The sequence below is a fragment of the Bombus vancouverensis genome, chromosome 4 (genome assembly GCF_051014615.1).
Source record: "Bombus vancouverensis nearcticus chromosome 4, iyBomVanc1_principal, whole genome shotgun sequence".
NCBI lineage: Eukaryota > Metazoa > Arthropoda > Insecta > Hymenoptera > Apidae > Bombus > Bombus vancouverensis.
In genome coordinates this window covers 14,763,189-14,782,044 of record NC_134914.1, presented here as the reverse complement: position 1 = coordinate 14,782,044, position 18,856 = coordinate 14,763,189, and the positions used below count along the sequence as shown (strand labels likewise).

The following is an 18,856-nucleotide window of genomic DNA, read 5'->3' as shown; positions in this document are numbered from 1 at the left end:
TTATTTTTGACTGCAATAAATTTATTTGTAGAAAATATTAAATCTTTAATTAATATAAATCTTAAATATTAAATCTTTCATTACAACATTTTTATCATTTTGGTGAATTATTGAATAATCAATTTTGAGTGTCACTGTCAGGATTTGCTACTTGTCTTTTAAGCATTATAAAAACCAATGGTGCAACTACTTTCCAGCCAAGTTTTTTAAACATATTTTCAGATGTTGTGTTTCCTTTAACAATAAATAGTACTGTAGAAATCCCTTGTTCTGCAAACTTCTTTGAAAGCATATTTACTACTATTTTTGCATAACCTTTTCCTCTATGTTCCTCTACAGTTTGTACTATTGATAATCCATGCCAATCATTTTGCATGCACCAAGAAACTAAAGAATCATCTTCTTTTAAATATAGTCCTATTCCACCATTCATTTCTACCAGTGTACTTAAGTATTTTAGGGATAACTGTGGGTTCTCCACATCTCTGTGTGGCCATACAGAATGTATTAATGGAATGTTTGATTTATCCAGAGGTTTTATATAACATTCATTTGGTATCCTAAAGAAAAGCAAATAAATTATTGTATATTGGTATTATAGTGGTATACTGATAATATAATAACAAATATGAATACCAAGTCTTTGTTTTTATACACTCTTCAGCAGGCTTAAAATAATAGTTAAATGACAACACTAGATTTGTTTCTACATTTCTCAAATGTTTCAGATTCTCTAGTGCAGTCAGTACACTAGATATAAAACATTCATGAACTGTAACAAAGTTTACTTGTTGATTATAATCTATGACTTTGGTTTCTGTTAACACTTTATTTATAATATCACTGTTTGGATGCAGTGTAAATATTAGTACATTATATTCTGAAAACTATATATATAACTATATATATAAGAAATAATATTTCTTATAATTTCTTTTTACATTTATATATTCACATTTATATAAAATACTTACATTGCTTATCCCAAGGAAAGTTCCTTGTTCATCATCTCCATATGGGCAATACATTTGAATAGATATATTTGGATTCCTTTTTTTCCATACAATAGCATTTTCAATCCAGTAATAATACTATAAATAGAAAATTTTATTATGATTTACTGTGATTTATCTATAAGATTTATATTAACAACATTAGGATATGTATTGATTATAAATTGTTTAAACTGAAACTTACATATGCAAAATGTGGCCAGTTATGCTCTACTTTTTTTTTAATAAGAGACCATTTTTCAAATGGTAAAGGTTGTAAAATATCTACAGTAGAATTTTTTGACATTGTATAATTGAAATTTCTAACCGTAAAATGAGAATGTATAATTGCATATAGCTATATATTTTACTACTGTTTTTCAGTGTTACTACCTTGATCTCAACTATCTGAAATGTTGTCCTAGAGTAAATAAAAGAAATGAAATTGATAATAGTTGATAATTATAGAACTATGTAATATACGATATTAGAACATTAAAAGATATATAATAAATAATAATATATATATATATATATGTACATATATCAATTATCATTCTGTATTCTATAACTTTATATCAAAATTTTAAAATCGTAATAAATCATAAAAGTATATTACTATATTTCTGTATAAAAGAGAAAGAAAGTATTTCATACACTTACTACATTTATTATATTTAATATAAATAATACTAAATATATTTTAACTTAAAAATTTTATTTATATATAATATATAGTACTCTATAGTAGAATAGATTTAGATATTTAAGAAGAGAAAGAGAGGGAAAAATGATATTTTGCTTGCAGTTTACTGTTTTAGATAAATTGAATTCGTACAAAACAATTGTATTTGACCATAAATCATTAAAATAATAGATCTACAATTTTTCATTTGGAAATTTATTTTTAATTGAATAAGTACTTGCGGGAATTAGTTATTTCTTGTAGCCCTCTAATGGCGAATATCAGAAATATGGTTTAAACATACGTTTAAACTTTATATATTGATAGTCTTCATTAGTGTTTTTTTATAGTTGCAAATTACAGCTGATTGGTGTTTGGCATTCTGGCACCCCATCTCTCTTTACACGGTGCATCTCACTGACATTTCTCTGCTCAGATTTGCTTTTGATATGCCTACTAATACTTATTACAACTCTTTCTGGATATATCCTAGTGTTTTCTTTTGGTTCGTAAAATAAAATGTCGAAAATGAACTCCAAAGATAAAGATAATAAAACATTACATGATAAATTGAAACAATTCTTCCGCATTAACAAAGGTGATTTTATAAAGATTCAATTTTTATAATTAATGATTACATTGTATTATTGATATATTTTAATATCAAATAATGAGACACGCTTTTAATGATAATAAGCTTTTATCTTGTCCTAAGTAAAATAATTCTGTAATTATAATTTATAAATTATAATTGACGATTGCAGTTTATATATTATTTACAGAATGACATTCGTATATATTATTTGTAAACAAATCAATAATAAATTTATTTTTAGGTAATTATAAAAGTCGTGAAGATGTTACATTAACTCATGATCTTGAGAAAGAAATTAGTCCTGAAAGTCCTGTGCATCATCGTACAAAAGTAATTAAAGATTTGTGTGATGCAGTTCTTAATCAACAATGGGAAGATGTAGGTAGATTGTTTATTATAATAAATTTATACTAATATGTCTAACATTATCTATTAAATAATATTTCATAGTAATATGTTTAAAAATATTATTGATTTCTATTTTTTCATTAGAAAGCAGCTGAAAGATTATGGTATTTGGTACAAGATCTTCTGGAAAAGGATGTGCCTCGTGAGCACAGACATGTGACATTAAACTTTCTGCGATGTCTTGTTCAAGGTCAATATTCTAAATTATCTTCTCTTATGAGAGTGAAGTTCTTTATGGTTGTTAAGGAACACAATATTCCTGAAGATATTGGACCTAGGTAACTATTAAAATACAATAATTAGAAATTGTTTTATTTTATGAATATTTTAGCTAAGTTGAGGATTATTATGTAGATTGGACCTTTTACAAAGCTTAACAGAAAATGGAAAAGATATATTGCACCTAGAGGAGAGAATGGGACCTTTCTTATTAGATTGGATGCCTGTTGTAACAGCAGGAGATGGAAAAAGGGGGGCTGAGTTTTTATCGCTTCTTGTTAATGTCATAAAATTTAACTCAGCATATATCGATGAAGATATTATATCAGGCCTTGTTCAGTAAATATTTTATAATTTAATATAAGTAAATCAACAATTATGGTAGACATTATAAAATAAATACTTCATATTTTATATTCTTAGGTATATTTGCCATCTATGTTATTATAGCAATAGCAGTGAAGTTGTTTCTGGATGCTTAGAAGCTTTGGATGCGATTGTTTGTTACAGTAATTTACAATCTGATTCATTACAAACTTTTATCATAGCATTATGTGGAAGTGTTAATGTTGAAACATACTGTCAAATAAGTTGGAAGGTACATCACAATATTTTATGAAGTCTAAATAATATTAATTTAAATTAAAATTATAATTTAGAAATACTTCAATCTCAAATATGTATGACTTTTTGTAGATAATGCGTAACTTATTAGGTACACATATGGGTCATTCTGCACTATATACGATGTGTCGTTTGCTACAAGATACAAATTTTCAGAGAGATGTTCGTTTACTTAGAGGTGCAGTATTTTATGTAAATATGGGTCTTTGGGGGACTCATAGAATTCCAAAACTAGAATGTACTCCTACATCAGTTTTACCTTCATTTTATCAAGTAAGTAATAAAAATCTAGTATAATCTTTATATGTTTTCATGTAATTCACTGTTTATTGCTTTGTTATTTTATAAGGCTTTAAAATGTAATCATCCAATTGTTATGTATGAAGTCACATTATCAATTCAAAGATTAGTAAATAAATATGGTGCTGAGTTATGGGACCCTACATGGAGTATTATTCTTGATATTATTGAAGAAGTTATTTCTCATACAGGTAAAATTTAAAACTGTAAAATTCGATGTAAATATTAGGTTTTTATTAATAATGTATTCTGTTCTTAGAAACTAGTAATCAGCCTGCAACCAGACAAGTTTCAGTGAGTTTACATGAAACAATAAATAGCATTGAAAATTTATTGGATAGTAACTATTATAATGGTTGTATTCAACGATTTTATGATCTCGTTGAACGATGTAGTGATGCAAGACCTGTAATTATTATATTTTTAATGTAAATATAACACTAAATATTTTTTCTGTGCCAAAATATAAAATTATTTTTTTTAGGAAGGTTCCATTTTGAAATTAATCGAATATCGAGCACGTACTATAGGAGCTACACATCATCTATGGCAATCCAGATTAGCAAATTTGATGGAGCGTTATTATAAAATTGAAACGCGTACTAATGTTAGAATGAAAGTTCTTGATGTTTTAACAAACGTCGTTCAAGTTAATAGGTATATAAAATGACATTTTGTAAAAATTAAATAAATTTTGTAATTGTCGTTTCTTTCAATAGATCTAGATATGAAGATGAATTAATTGAGCGAATAATTGTGCCATATTTCCAACATGTCGATATGGATGCGGATATTACAATTCGTAATGGTGTTGCACATTTACTTGTTGACCTTTGTCTTGAGTGTGATACAAAAAGATGTTTAGAACTTTTAGATATACTGGAGAAGGTATATAATTTTTTAGATATTTATTTACATAAAACATTATTTTTAATATAACATATTCAAATCAAAAATGTATGTTAAGGTAATCAACAAACCATTCACTTCTGACACTCCAGTTACGAAAGATGTCGATATTAAAGATGTAAAGACTGCAATTGTTGGCGTGATAAAAATATTAACATCAAAAATTTATTATTTACCATCAAGTCATGCCATACGTGCTTACAAAGTTTTAGTCAATCATCTGGAGCAACATTACAAAGAACCAACCGTCTTCCATGACATTTCTACCATTCGATACTTGGTAATAAACATAAATGATGTAAATGATGTAATAAATACAAAATATTTTAATCTCTAACCTTTTAGTGGTAATACGTTAACATTTTAGTGTATCTTATATTTTAGTGTATCTTATTATAAAATTATTATGCATTTTAGATTTTTGAATGTTTTTTAAAAATTAGAGCGAATACGCTTTATCATCTTGGATTTCCGGATGCTCAAAATGCATCCGTGATAAAGTTCAGCCCATATCTAGTTTTAGAACATGCAACAACTGAACGAATGAATAGTGGAGGAGGTGGCAGTAGTCCTCCACCAGTTAGTCCAGCTCCATTACAGCATTTATCTTGTCAAATTACTCATATGTCATTGGCACATGCATGTAAAGCGGTTATTTCCTGTATTAAATCAGAAAAAGGTTTATATTATACATATTTTCAATTATTATATAATTATTTATTTATGAAAGTTGGGAGTTGAATTTAAAATTTATTGGCTTTACAGATTGGAAGGTTTTGCAACTTGTACTAAAAGAATTGCCTCAAGTAATGCAAAATAGAGCATTAATATTATCACGACATACAAACGATATTGACTTCTTTGCAACTGCACTTTGTTCCATGGTACATTATCTTATTTTCTTCCTTAAACATTCCAACAAATTTATTTTGATATATTTTTATAGGTCAGTGATAAAAGTTTGAGACTTCCAGAGTCTCTCTACAATGTTCCTCCAAAATTTACTCTTTCAGAGTTTCGCGTTCATGTTTTTCCAGTATTAGCATCATTAGCTTCATATCATGCACATCTGGAACCTAATTTGCAACAGCGTTTGATAAAGTGTTTAGAAGTAAGAAAATAAAATTCAATTCTTAAAATTAATACACTGATGCAATGTTTGTAGCTAGTTAAAATTTTTAAATATTGTCACTTTTTAGGTTGGATTAACAGCAAAGTGTGCAAGTCAGTGTGTTACTAGTCTTACAACTTGTATTTTAGAAATGCGTGATGCAATGAACAAACTTCTATCTGAAGTACTTTTAAATTTATCAAAAATTTCAGCAACAGTACATATAGCTATACCAATTTTGGAATTTCTGTCTAGTAAGTATTAAAAACTTTAACAACCAATAAGTTTAATCGTGAGATACATGTGTATTTATATATCTTTTCCTTGCAGCTCTTACTAGGCTTCCAAAAGTTTTTGCAAGTTTTATTGGAGATCAATACATGTCTGTCTTTGCAATTTTATTACCATATACAAATCCCTTCAAATATGATCATTATACAGTATCCTTAGCACATCATGTAATTGCTGTATGGTTTTTGAAATGTCGACTACCATTTCGTAGAGATTTTGTTAGATTTATTACTACAGTATGTACATTATTAACATGCTATTATTAGTCTATTGTTAGCTATTGTTCTTAATAATGAAACTATGACTTTTTTTTAATATACAGGGTTTGAAGGCAAATGTAATAGTTCCCTTTGAAGAGGGACATTTAATGAAATCGGATTTTAACTTCATAAATGAAGATTCTTCAAATAGAAAACGTAGTTCAAGCTTAACAGAGCAGGTATAAAAATTAATAAAACTATATTCGTTTATTATCGTTTTTTAATCCATTATTTACTGTTATATTTTTATTTATAGGGTAGTAGGGGCAGGAGAGAGAGACCTATAATGGCTAATCGTATGATAGGAGACAATAAGGTTTCAGATTTAAAGCCTCCAATTGATGAGGCTTTAATGACTTTTCATGTGGAGCTTACTGAAACTTGTATTGATCTTATGGCTCGGTATACATTTTCAACTTATTCAGCTCGACCTAAAAGGTAAATTTATAAATTTTCATGTTTTATTAATTATGAAATATATATATATGTCGGTGATGAAAGGACATCGAAGCCTCCCCTTTGGAACTTCGGGATAATCCCCTAACACCGTAATCTAGATTCTATCATAGGCGTAATTAAACAATTGTCGTCTTTCGATCCGATTGTATTTGTTCGAGATTTGTGATAATGAGCTTGGGCTCGAGGCGACAGCCAGTCGCCGAACGTAGCCGCGGTCACGGGATGAACGCTTTGTCTAACAAAGGTACGGAGTAATTCTATAGCTCTCCTTAAAAGAAATATGTATAGCGGCACGCGACAGTAAACATTCCAACGGTTTCTGTTCCATGGCTCGCCACACGCAGATCCTATTCTTCGGGTATGATGGTTACCAGATGCCGACGCGTCTCCACAGTACGTGATCAGCTAGCCCGAGGGCCGTTATAGACACTAAGATCTAGTTACCTGAAGTCCTTCAAACAGACAAACAGTCTTTGTCCCAACTACGGGAAGATAGGGGAGATCTATTTTTTTCAACGAACGACGTCTCCCACTAGCAACTTTCCCTCGAGAGCGGCTAGCATCTTTTTCTAACTACCGATACGGAGATTGACCAATTAGCAGCAACGTCAATTTCCCTTATTTTCCGAACAAAGGCTATCCCCGACGAATCCGATGATCTCGTGTCCTTAGACACACCTCATCATAGTTTTCCTCTGTGGCATCGTCGGAACGGAAAGTCATTCTTTCTTGCGGTCCCATTGACGAATAGAGTAACACCTTATGATCAGTGAATATTACGCGTCCGATTTAGATTTTGTGAGCACGTTCATCTCTCATCCCGTCGACTGCGGATTCGTTATTGAACCTAGGATCATTGTCATTAGTTTCTCGAGTATCTAATTACCACGGTTACTTGTCCAGTTTTATGACAATCATATTTGCACTAGTCAATGTCTTCTCTGTTGCATAACGACAACGTGTAATCCAAACGAAGATTCGTTTCACGCCCCTAACCCTAATTCTAATGTTACACCCGACATATATATATATATATATATATATATATATATATATATTACGTTATATATTAATATTATGAAATATATATTGAAATATAATTATGAAATATATATATATATTTCATAATTAATATATATATATAAATAAGTATAACTTATCTTTATTAGACTAGCAGCTGCCGATTTTCTACTTAAAGAGGGCCAATCAATGACATGGCTACTTGGTAACAAACTTATTACAGTAACAACAAGTGGTTGTAGCAATAAAGCAATGCGAAATGGACTTTGTGATAATTGTTGGGTTGTATGTAAACCTGGTCCTCAATCTCCTGAACATTCGAAAACATCTCAATCAACTTTAAGACGAGCATCGAGTACAGAGGTATTGTTAATATGCATTATTGATATTATTTACATAATTATTTTGCTATTAGTTACAAATTGTTCTAAAATATAAAATGATAATATATAATAGACAGCAAAAGAGGACAAATTGTCTAGGCAGTCCTCTGGAGGTCATGGGAGCTCTACTGCAAACACAGCTGCAAATTCCCCAACAGAAGAATCAAAGAAAGCATCGGAAGATTTAGATTTAACAAAAAAAGACCATTCTTCAGAAAAAATGGAAAAAGATCAAGCAGAATCATCAAAATTAGAACAAATACTTAATAGTGAGAAACAAGAAGAACATGTGCTCTGTGCTTGTTGGTGTCAGGGTTGGGCTGAGATATATGTACGTAGACCTACAGGTGATATGTCTTGGATAATGAGGATTCAGAACTCTATGCAATTTGAAACAAATGTAGACTTTCCTGTGTATGATATAATGGCTTTATATAGGCCAAATCAAGATTTGTTGCAAAAGCAGCAAGAATCTACATCAGAGTGTTCTGGAGATGAAGCAGAGGTAGTTTCAAAATATATTATTTAAAAATTATGTAAAAAGATGTACAATTCTTTCTCTCTTTCTATAGGACACTGCAGATAAAAGTATGGATCAAATACGATGTGATCATAATATTATGAAATCTGTGATATCTTCTGTATCATCAGGTCCAATCGCAATACCTGGTTCACCAGCTCGACCGAGTCCTTCAAGGCAAAGTTCACGCGATAGTTTAGAGAGTTTAGAGGATGGTGAAGATGGTATGATTAAGCCTTATTATACTTTAATTGTCGTAATAAACAAATAATAAAATCGGTATATTAAAAAGTAAAAATTATTGGTAGATTTACGTCGTTCTCGAAATCCCGTACGCAGATCAAATTCTAGTCCTGAAATGAGTGCTAATTGGAAGAATCCATTCTTGAATAAAGAAAAACTAAGCAATTTGCAACAAGTAGACCGAGATCTTTTATCTACAGATATAGAAGTCAAACTTGATGCAGAACTAAAAAAACCTGCAAAAACTACATATGCAAAAGATATGAGGTATTATTTGTTTAACAAATAATAGTGTATTCTATTATTTTAATAGATTTTAATAATAACTTCATTAGCTTTGTAAATATAATAATAAAGATATATTTATGCAGAGTTAGTTGTGAAGCTATACCAGAAGAGATGTTTGGCATGGGTACAACACCTCCATCAGAAAATGCATCAGATCATCCAACTGCATTACGATCTCAACGTTCTTATCCAGGTGCAACACAAGTCACTCAAATTATTACGACTACCAGCAATACTGTTCCTCCATCACCTACTACCATACAGGTATAGTATTATTTTTTTAGCCTCTCGGGCATGAAAAGCCACTTCCAGTTTATGTATTCAAGTAAATAAAGTTTGCAACATGTCTTAATTACAAAAACCTTTCGTCTATTTTTACAGGTTCAAGGAAACTTTTTGGGAGTACAGGGACGCACAACACAAATTCAGTCATCTGTTGCAAAGCCCCCACAATCACCTACACAAATTTATCCTCGTTTATCTAGTCTTGACTCTGGTCAAAAACAAATGCCATTAGGATCAGATAGTAAACCACCTATTGGACGCAATCATTTAGCTGATAAGGTATTGTTGATTATATTTATTCTTAAATACTCTGTTTTAAAAGGAAAATACATATACACACATCTGTTTGTAGCAAAAGGATGAGAAACCTGATCCTTCTATGTTACCTCCTTTGCCATTACCTTTTCGTGATAGAGGTCATACAATTTCTGTAATGAGCCCCGTAAAAAAGTCCCGTGGAGAATGGGATAATATTCGTAGAGGAAACTCGCCACGAGTAAAAGAAACACCTAAAACTAGTATCAATCCGAGGTAATGATACAATACTTTTAAATACAAATATTCGGTAATTATCTTTGTGTTCTAATGTAAAATTTATATTTAAATTATAAATTACAGTTTTGTGTTTTTGCAACTGTATCATACAGCACATTTTGGTTCGCCTTCAGAAAAACCTTTATTGGTTCCACAGACAACGGCTGTACAAAGAGCAGTAACAAATTTAGATAGAATACAACCATATGAAACCCATAAAATTGGGGTTCTTTATGTTGGTCCAGGGCAAGCTTCTAATGAAACTGAAATTTTAGCTAATCAACATGGATCACTTCGATATACAGAATTTTTACAACGATTAGGAACGTTAGTCCGATTGAAGGACGTTGATGAAAGTGTGTTTTTGGGAGGTTTAGATCGTAATGGTGAAAACGGAAACTTTGCATATATTTGGCAAGACGATGTTACACAGGTTGAAATAAATTTCTATAATTTTTGTTATTTTATATTTTTGATAATGTAATTTTATATAATTTTATCAGGTGGCATTTCATGTTGCTACGTTGATGCCAACAAAATTAAGTGATCCGAAATGTACATCTAAAAAACAACATATTGGAAATAATTATGTTACTGTTGTTTATAATGAATCTGGAGAACCATATAATATACAAACTGTAAAGGTATGTTTTATTATAGTATCTCATTGTAAAGTATGATATGTACTAATATTTGTGTTGCTTTCTTAGGGACAGTTCAATTATGCATGTGTTGTAATTCAGCCCCTAGATCATGGTACTAATCAAGTTACAGTTCAAGTAAAAGAAGAATTAGTTAAACATATTCGACACAGTGAACCAAAAATTATTTCTGATCAAAATTTAGCTATTTTATCTCGACAGTTAGCTCTTCATGCCAATGTAAGTTTTATAAAAAAATATACTAATTGTAATTATATTGTACTATTCGTATACTATTCAATGTCTTTCCGATATATAAAAAAAATTAAATCAACATTAGTTTAATACCGTATTTGTTTTATTATAGCTTTCTCTTAAATTATATTACAATGAAATTTATAGTTTCTCTTCTCTGTCCTAGCTTGCTTCAATGGTTTCATCATCATTGGAACAAAATAGTCACAATCCATATGCTTCTAACTGGTTAGAACGTTTACGACATATTAAACGACTTAGGAATCGTGTGTTGCAAGAAACAAACAATAATCCAGATAGAACAACTGATGATTTATCACCAAGATCGAACAAACGTATTTATATGGATGATTTTACTGAGTATACAACATGATTTGATTTTAATAAAGAAGTTATTTAATAATTGTAATTAATATGATTCATGTTTGTTAATGCGATAATTAAGTATTCTTTCTGTAAACTACAAAGAAGATAATTATTCTAAGTACAAATATTTCTCATATTTTATATTCAAATTTCAGTTAATTCATTAATATAAATTTTTAATTTTGTGATAAATAAAAGAACGAGTATGTAATATTCTAATATAATTATGTATTGTTATTTTAATATTCAATATAAAATGATATTATCTATTTAATGTATTTCGTTCTTCAAGATTATAAATAAATTCGACAAAATCGGTTTCAAACAAATCGTTAGGAAAAATTCACAATTTTAGAAAATACATTTATATTAGTAAAAATGAATTTTATATTTAAAAATAATAAAAATATCCGCTTGATATTATGAATATTTATTTCATATTGATTGGTAGAAATTTGCCGTAGAGGTTATATTTTATTTTGTAAGTTGGTAATACAAACAGCGCTTAAACCACGATCATATAAACAGATCTCTCGATATCCATACACTATACCCCAAGCCTAGGGAATATTCTAAAATTGAATCATGAAAAATTAACATGGAAGACAGGAAGGTTCTCGTTCTATGCATGCGTGAGGTGCCATAAATGTCTCAAATAGGGACAGAGATACTCTACTCATCTCTGTCTATCTCGCAGAACGAGAACTTTGTTGTCTTCCATGTTGACTTTTCACAATTCAAAAGAGGGGTGGTTTTCCCTAGCGAGTGTCTAGATACGATCGTAGTTCAGACTCTAGACCTGTTTATATGACCGTCGCAGCTTAACTATAAAGAAGTTCACGTGAGAACTACGTACAAAATCGTTGACAGATATAAGCGCCTCTGCCCACATAATTAAGAAACTCACGGGTCGATTTTCCGTACATCAACATCCTTATAGTACTGTCAGTCTCGTTTGGTCCTGTCAGCTGGTGAAGAAGGGGAGACTAGAACGATAAAAATGGTAAATGTATTTTCAATTACTGAAACTACAATTATTTGGACATATGTTATGTTTTTTTTATATTGATAGTTTATTGACTTTTTAGTCGTTCGCTGAGAAAATATCGTCGATTATGCAAAGACCAGGACAGGACCCTGTTGCCAAGGACGATGTACCTTGGTGGATGAAGTATGCTGGACGAGGACTCGGCACCGTGGGTAGTATAAGTATGTTTTGTAACATAACATGTATTGTGAGATATACATCATTATGGAATTAACTTACTGTCATTACTTTCTTTTACAGTAAACTTCTTATATTTTTTAGAATTTACATAAAAATGTATATAATAATTCATGTTTTATATAGACATATACAGTATTAACATACAATATGCATTTATGGTTTGTGATTTTTCTATATTTACAACTAATTATATAGAACTTAAACATCTTAAATCATCTATTGTTATCACTATAAACATTTTTATTACTTATCTTTATATTATGGACACAATAGCTATTTATGATTTTTGTCAATTTGTTATAGTTGCAATTATTCTTGGAGGATGGAATTGTTTATCAATTCTGATGGGTTCGGTAGATTGCCTAATAAGTGGTATGTGGCAAATGGTGGCTGGTTTTATAGTTGCAACAATAGAAGCACCATGTTGCTGTCTATTTATTGATTATGTACAAAACTTAAGTGATTGGGTGGAAAAGAGACCATATTGGAATAGAGCAGCTGGATATTGTATGTAAGTTTAAATTATATTTTTAATGAAATATTTAAGTTATAAATCTATATTTTTTTTCTATAGTGATGTGCATAGATAATTAAATGAGAATGCATCGTAATAGAGAAAATTTTTAACCGAGTTTCTTTTATGGCTGGGAGATAGAAAATTAACTATGTTATTGTTATATTGTTTTTCTTTCCTTTAATATTAATTTATATTGCTACTGTTTAGACATAATGTATTGTTTTACTTTTAGAATGGCAATTCCTTCAGTCCTCCTTTGTTTTGGAATGAGTAGCTTATTTGGCAGTGGTCTAATATTTGCGACAGGTGTAATATATGGACTAATGTCACTTGGGCGAAAGTAAGTTACATCTGTTTAATTTATTATTTTAGGAGATATATCATTCATATTAAAATTACATATATCATACAAATATACTTGTATAGGTATAAACAATTTATACTAATAAGTATATTGCTTTGTTTCAATTCTAAAAAATTAGTATAATTTCTTATACGATTATTTTATTCAGTTAAGGAAATAAATTGTATGGTGTGTTGTTATCATGTGTGCACATGTTATTTGCTTGTGGGTGGAAGACTAATTTTGTTACATTATCTCATATTTGTTTATATTTATGTTTGAATTTGTTGCTATGGTTTTTGGGTACTTTTTATAATACATAAATTAACTAACATAATTTCCATTTCATATTATGAAGTTCCATAAAGTATATATCATTCATACAAAGCAACACAAAATGTATCATTTTCCTTTTATTTAACATACGTTACAAGCTATGTACTATTAAAATATAATAGTAAAGTATATAATATTTGTCGTATGTAATACTTAATTTTTCGTTACTAATACACTAATCATAACAGAGGAACCAGGCCCGACCCAGCAGGAATGACGTCGGGTGTGAGTTCCCCACAGGGTACTGTACCTCCTACTACAGATCACCATACAACTCTCGTGGAAGATCCTGATGTCTGGAGGCCTACATAAATCATCAAACATTCATTGCACCACTTCTCTAACCAGGCAATAATAAATAAAATTTAATGTCATTTTTACACTTGTAATTTTCTAGATACCACATTTTTAGATACCACATTACATTTTTAGATTTATGGCTAGATTTTAATGTTATAATTATGATTAATATATTTGACAATATGAGTTTAATTTATCTAATACATTACAATGAAATTGTCATTTCTGTGTGCAATGGTTTTTTCGCTAATTTACTTGAAAAAATTGAATTATTTGATTTAATAATACATATATTATTTTTATTCTATGTAAGTTAAAACTCATAAATTAATTATGCTGCAATGAAAGGCTTATATGTGTGTATGCTTAAGCTTAAGAATATTAGTTCATAATTTTAAACAATTATTTACCTATACACAAACGTTCTTTTAATACTACGAAAATAACACACATAGCTTTGGAAAATACATATTTAGCTTTGGATTTCTTGCATTGGAAACACATGTTTGCTTTGTTCTTATATTTTTGAGATATAGTGTATCACTTATATTAATGAGTTGCATGATATTGCTAGCTTCTTTTACCTATAATTTTATATACATTTGGATTTCAGCACATTATTTTCAATTTTAAATACCATCCCTTAATACTTGTTTGTTAAATACTATTATTTATGAATAGTATAGGTTCTTTTTAGATATAGTTATAAAATGTTTAAAATAATATTGAAATTTTTGCTATAACGTAACATTTTATATTATTAAAGCGTCTTTATAGGTATGTGTTCTATAATACAAAATTTATATTTTGTATATACATATAACGACAGTAATAAATAATAATTAAATAAATAAATAAATTAATAATTTATGAATTTTTAGGGCACCACTTCGTGAAATGAGATCAGCAGCGACGAATATCGAGGTTCCTTCATCGAGTATGCAAGCTACACTTGTTGAAAATGCTCAACCAATGAGTTTTACCAATAGACCAGATAGTAATGTTTAAATTCACAACATTAATTGGCAAAAGAATTCATTTTCTGGTATGAATGGTGATGAATGTTGACTTGGTAAAATATTCAATAATTGAGCCTATGAATATGCATTGTTTGAAGCACTTATTATTTAGTCCTACTAATATTCTAATATTTTATCATCTTCAATTTATGATACTGTAAATTGCTTATATTATTTGTGCTGACATATAGGTGAAGTAGTTAGGTCATTTTTTCCTTTTCATACATAATTTTTAATTTAGTTTCAGTTGTGGACTTCGATATCAATAGAGCATTAGTGATATTAACACATTATTTACTAAACCATTATTATATATATAAAAGTTACATTATTTCAGTTTTTTATTTGAAATAATGCCAAAGTTAAAGACTGCTATAGAAATTATATTCTGTTAGTATTCATAGGCTTGATTTCTTGTGCTCCTACTTGTCTATTGTGTGTCATAATGTTCATAAAGAATGAAATTGGTGAGGAAAAAATAATTTTACGTTAGTTGATTTTGGATGTAGTTATCTATTTAAATTTTACATTTTAAATTGATGAAGTGTAATATTTTGAACTAAAATAACACTTCCAAAATCAAAATATCCTAAGACTTTAAGACGAATCATTCATAAGTTATAGAAGGTGGACGAGTCATAACTAGCTTTATTTTCATTTATTCATGTATTGTATACATATATATGTGGGATAAGTTATATAGTTAGAACAATCCTCCATTTGTTTATTATTTAGGATAAAAAATTAATCTATAAATTATGAATTGATCTAAATCCAATAATATTGCACTTCATTTTTTCTAGAAAAACAGCATTATATATATATTTTATATGAGTCAATCTTTTATTTTGTGAATGAAATTTGCAATATTTTGCAAAAAAGATTATTTTGGATAGATTTTTCTTCAAAATTGATATTTGATGGATGCAAGAATTAATTTATATAAAAAATTAAATATATATGTAATTTAAAAAGAGAGACATTGTTCGACTTCGGTGTATTATTACATTTAACATGAAAAAGAGGAAACAAAAAGATAGATTATGTAACTTTTCTTTTTATTATTTTATCCTACCTTGAATAAAGAAAATATATATGGAAATATAAGTATATGGATTACTTCGTTTATTTTTTCTGCGAAATTACTTGTACATATACATGTATACATACATACATTTGAATTTACTTCGTAATCGTTTCATTCGATATTTATATTTATATATATGGTATCTACTCCCATATGATATTCTTGATTCCAAAACTTCCAAACATAATTTTTTGTACCTTCTATATTTTTGTAGCTAAATCTGAATGATATATGGCAGAGACTATTACTGATCTACTAGTATATTTTAGTGTGTATAATGTAGTTTTTGTTCAAAATTACAAAATTGTAAATATATAATATTCTGATTATTTCGATAATGTTTATATCAGATTTTACTCTATTCAAAATTGTTTTAATCAGAATCAGATGTATCAATGACTTCCTCATTTTTATAGACATTTTGAACTTCTTTCCCTCTTCAATCCATATCATGTATTTTTAATCGAATAAGCATTTATTTCTTAATCGAAACTGTCAAATTACTCGACCATTATCTCTCCCTACATTCCCATTTTTTAATTAATTTATTTATTAAGTATACAAGACTCTAGAAATATTTAACCAGGTACCGATTTTTTAAATCTTTGATGATTTTAGTGTTGCGTTTGCCAAATAAATTCAGTTTAAATCCACTTCTAGACATATGTAAATTATTGTATTTATATAGTGCGTATTATAAAGTTATTGTTTATTGTGATTTTCGTGTAGCATTTTATTGTGATTGTTTATAATTAAGTACACTTTTAGTAATTTATGTTCATATATGATAAATAATATACTATATCATACACAATGTTAATTAGCATGCATTAAAAGAAATAGGAGCATATTATGTAACTTGATTATATCACATGTAGTTTCTGTACTCAATCTGAATCGAATATTTCTGATTTTCATATTTTATCATTTATGATTTATTTTAAGATTACAAAATGCTTCTTTTAAATTTAAATTACGTATTTTAAAAAATATAATGAAATCAGGGTATACTTACCTTGATAACATCATTAGTGTCAAATATTTTTATGTAATGTTTAATAGGAAAAAAATGATATAAAGGATGTATGATATTAGTGAGAGATTAAATTAGAAGCAAATATTCGGCGCTAACTAATTTTATTTTACTTTCATTGCATAAATTTTGAAGAATATTTAGCGTTTACACAATGAGAGACGATACTTGAGCAAATTCAACATGAAGAAAATAATATAAAAAGGAAAAAAAATGTTAAAATAAATTTTCAAATGAATAATGTATAAAATATACGATAAGTTACACGAGGCATTTTATTGTTGTTACTGGTAGGACAGGAATATATTTATAATAATTTTCTGTCATAAGGAAATGTGTTCAAAAGTATATGTCGCATGCGTATTTGACCAACTATTATTGAGAAGGATTAAACATTTATAGTAACATACATTATTTGCTATATAGGTTAGTGGATTATGAATAAATTTTAAGAATACATACTGTCTTCGAAATATACCAAAATATACATATGTAGATATTCAACTTCCATTAAATAGAAACCCAAACGAAATATTTATAATGCTTAATGCACTATCACGATTTCAAGCCAATATGATATGTATACACGGAAGAAAATAGACTTATTTTAAACATATGTCTATTTAATTAAAAATATCCTGTTATAAATATGTTTAATTTTGGGAGTAGAAATTTATAAATAAAAGGTTCGGATATACACCGCTATGTATGTATTACATTAATAATTACATGAATAAATTAATAAGCTTCGTTACATACATGTATAGTAAAATTGTCAATAAATATTAAAATTACATTAAAAGTATTATATTTGAATAATTTTAACTAAAGTGGTAAAATTTATTATAACTAAACCTTTTAAATTTCATTCTTATAATTCTTTTCTTTCGACAGTACTACTTATGTATTATATTTTACATGATTCTTTTTTTAAAAATCGCGTTGTTTATTTTAGTAAGTAAATTGTAAGTAAATTGTCAACCAATCATAAAGAAGGATTTGATATGACCAATGAAAGTATTCAAAAAATTTCGTGTTATTCGTTCTTTATACATTTTGTTCAAACGTGCGGAAATTCATATTATTTTATAAACGTACGATTAAATAAATTTTTTATTATTCAAGAGATTTAATTGATACAGTGTTTCTTTATGAAATAGATAAATGATGATGTAGAGTAAAATTCGCACTCAATTTAGTTTAGTTAATTTAGTTATGGTACGTGGAATAAATAATACGATAACGATATTGTGTAAAATTTCAGTGCATTTGTTTATTATCTTAATATTTGTCTAAAAAAAACATCGATATATATATATATATATAAATAATCTAAATAATATAGAACATTATACAACTTTTATATTTTTATACTTTATCGCTGAAAAAAAGACAATGATATTGTTATTTATAAAATATTATCATATTAATTTAATATCAATTAAAAATTACAATTCATATGTATAGAAACGAATGCTGAATGTGAGTGTTTGTAGTACGAATCGATGTGCTTTGTCTCGAAAAAATTCCAATAAAATCAAATCGTAAAGGTAAGGCAAAACATAAAAATCTGTTTCATATAATAAATAATATAAATTATAATTT

General features: G+C 28.2%; 3 protein-coding genes across 5 annotated transcripts; 2 read left to right on the top strand and 1 right to left on the bottom strand.

Annotated features, from left to right (window-relative positions):
• Positions 1 to 1,807, bottom strand: LOC117166718 (uncharacterized). 2 transcript variants are annotated; one of them, XM_076618175.1, is made up of 5 exons: positions 1,656 to 1,807; positions 1,198 to 1,413; positions 975 to 1,091; positions 637 to 887; positions 1 to 560 (listed from the first exon to the last, which is right to left on the bottom strand). In XM_076618175.1, the coding sequence occupies exons 2-5, from the start codon at positions 1,297 to 1,299 to the stop codon at positions 119 to 121; spliced, it is 912 nt and encodes a 303-aa protein (XP_076474290.1). In that variant the 5' UTR covers positions 1,300 to 1,413; positions 1,656 to 1,807; the 3' UTR covers positions 1 to 118. The 2 variants fall into 2 exon arrangements, with proteins under 2 accessions (XP_076474290.1, XP_033206848.2); XM_033350957.2 differs by lacking the exon at positions 1,656 to 1,807 and having other exon boundaries at positions 1,198 to 1,277; positions 1,386 to 1,449.
• Positions 1,808 to 2,025: 218 nt separating this feature from the next.
• gig (TSC complex subunit tuberin) lies at positions 2,026 to 11,657 on the top strand. Its single transcript, XM_033350909.2, has 29 exons — positions 2,026 to 2,275; positions 2,514 to 2,650; positions 2,765 to 2,958; positions 3,035 to 3,238; positions 3,323 to 3,497; positions 3,596 to 3,796; positions 3,873 to 4,014; positions 4,083 to 4,231; positions 4,308 to 4,480; positions 4,543 to 4,711; positions 4,791 to 5,012; positions 5,150 to 5,411; positions 5,498 to 5,616; positions 5,679 to 5,843; positions 5,932 to 6,097; positions 6,174 to 6,370; positions 6,457 to 6,573; positions 6,651 to 6,832; positions 8,023 to 8,236; positions 8,330 to 8,761; positions 8,829 to 9,000; positions 9,085 to 9,286; positions 9,391 to 9,571; positions 9,689 to 9,871; positions 9,945 to 10,123; positions 10,211 to 10,559; positions 10,630 to 10,770; positions 10,837 to 11,007; positions 11,189 to 11,657. Exons 1-29 carry the CDS (start codon positions 2,197 to 2,199, stop codon positions 11,393 to 11,395), a joined length of 5,484 nt encoding a protein of 1,827 aa, XP_033206800.1. The 5' UTR covers positions 2,026 to 2,196; the 3' UTR covers positions 11,396 to 11,657.
• Positions 11,658 to 12,187: 530 nt separating this feature from the next.
• fwe (calcium channel flower) lies at positions 12,188 to 18,053 on the top strand. Of its 2 annotated transcripts, XM_033350777.2 has the most exons (6): positions 12,188 to 12,391; positions 12,477 to 12,597; positions 12,920 to 13,127; positions 13,366 to 13,473; positions 14,001 to 14,160; positions 14,994 to 18,053. In XM_033350777.2, exons 1-5 carry the CDS (start codon positions 12,389 to 12,391, stop codon positions 14,122 to 14,124), a joined length of 564 nt encoding a protein of 187 aa, XP_033206668.1. In that variant the 5' UTR covers positions 12,188 to 12,388; the 3' UTR covers positions 14,125 to 14,160; positions 14,994 to 18,053. The 2 variants fall into 2 exon arrangements, with proteins under 2 accessions (XP_033206668.1, XP_033206667.1); XM_033350776.2 differs by lacking the exon at positions 14,001 to 14,160 and having other exon boundaries at positions 12,192 to 12,391.
• Positions 18,054 to 18,856: the final 803 nt, after the last annotated feature.

Excerpts from the sequence above, each read along its gene's own strand:
- gig (XM_033350909.2), top strand. The coding sequence starts at position 2,197 with ATGTCGAAAATGAACTCCAAAGATAAAGATAATAAAACATTACATGAT. Across the intron at positions 2,651-2,764 it reads TTAATCAACAATGGGAAGAT|AAAGCAGCTGAAAGATTATG; the intron begins GTAGGTAGATTG and ends TTTTTTCATTAG. Across the intron at positions 4,232-4,307 it reads GATGTAGTGATGCAAGACCT|GAAGGTTCCATTTTGAAATT; the intron begins GTAATTATTATA and ends TATTTTTTTTAG.
- fwe (XM_033350776.2), top strand. Across the intron at positions 12,598-12,919 it reads CGGCACCGTGGGTAGTATAA|TTGCAATTATTCTTGGAGGA; the intron begins GTATGTTTTGTA and ends AATTTGTTATAG. Across the intron at positions 13,474-14,993 it reads CTAATGTCACTTGGGCGAAA|GGCACCACTTCGTGAAATGA; the intron begins GTAAGTTACATC and ends ATGAATTTTTAG.
- LOC117166718 (XM_076618175.1), bottom strand. The coding sequence starts at position 1,299 with ATGTCAAAAAATTCTACTGTAGATATTTTACAACCTTTACCATTTGAA. Across the intron at positions 888-974 it reads CTTTCCTTGGGATAAGCAAT|TTTTCAGAATATAATGTACT; the intron begins GTAAGTATTTTA and ends TTATATATATAG. Across the intron at positions 561-636 it reads TGTATAAAAACAAAGACTTG|GATACCAAATGAATGTTATA; the intron begins GTATTCATATTT and ends GCTTTTCTTTAG.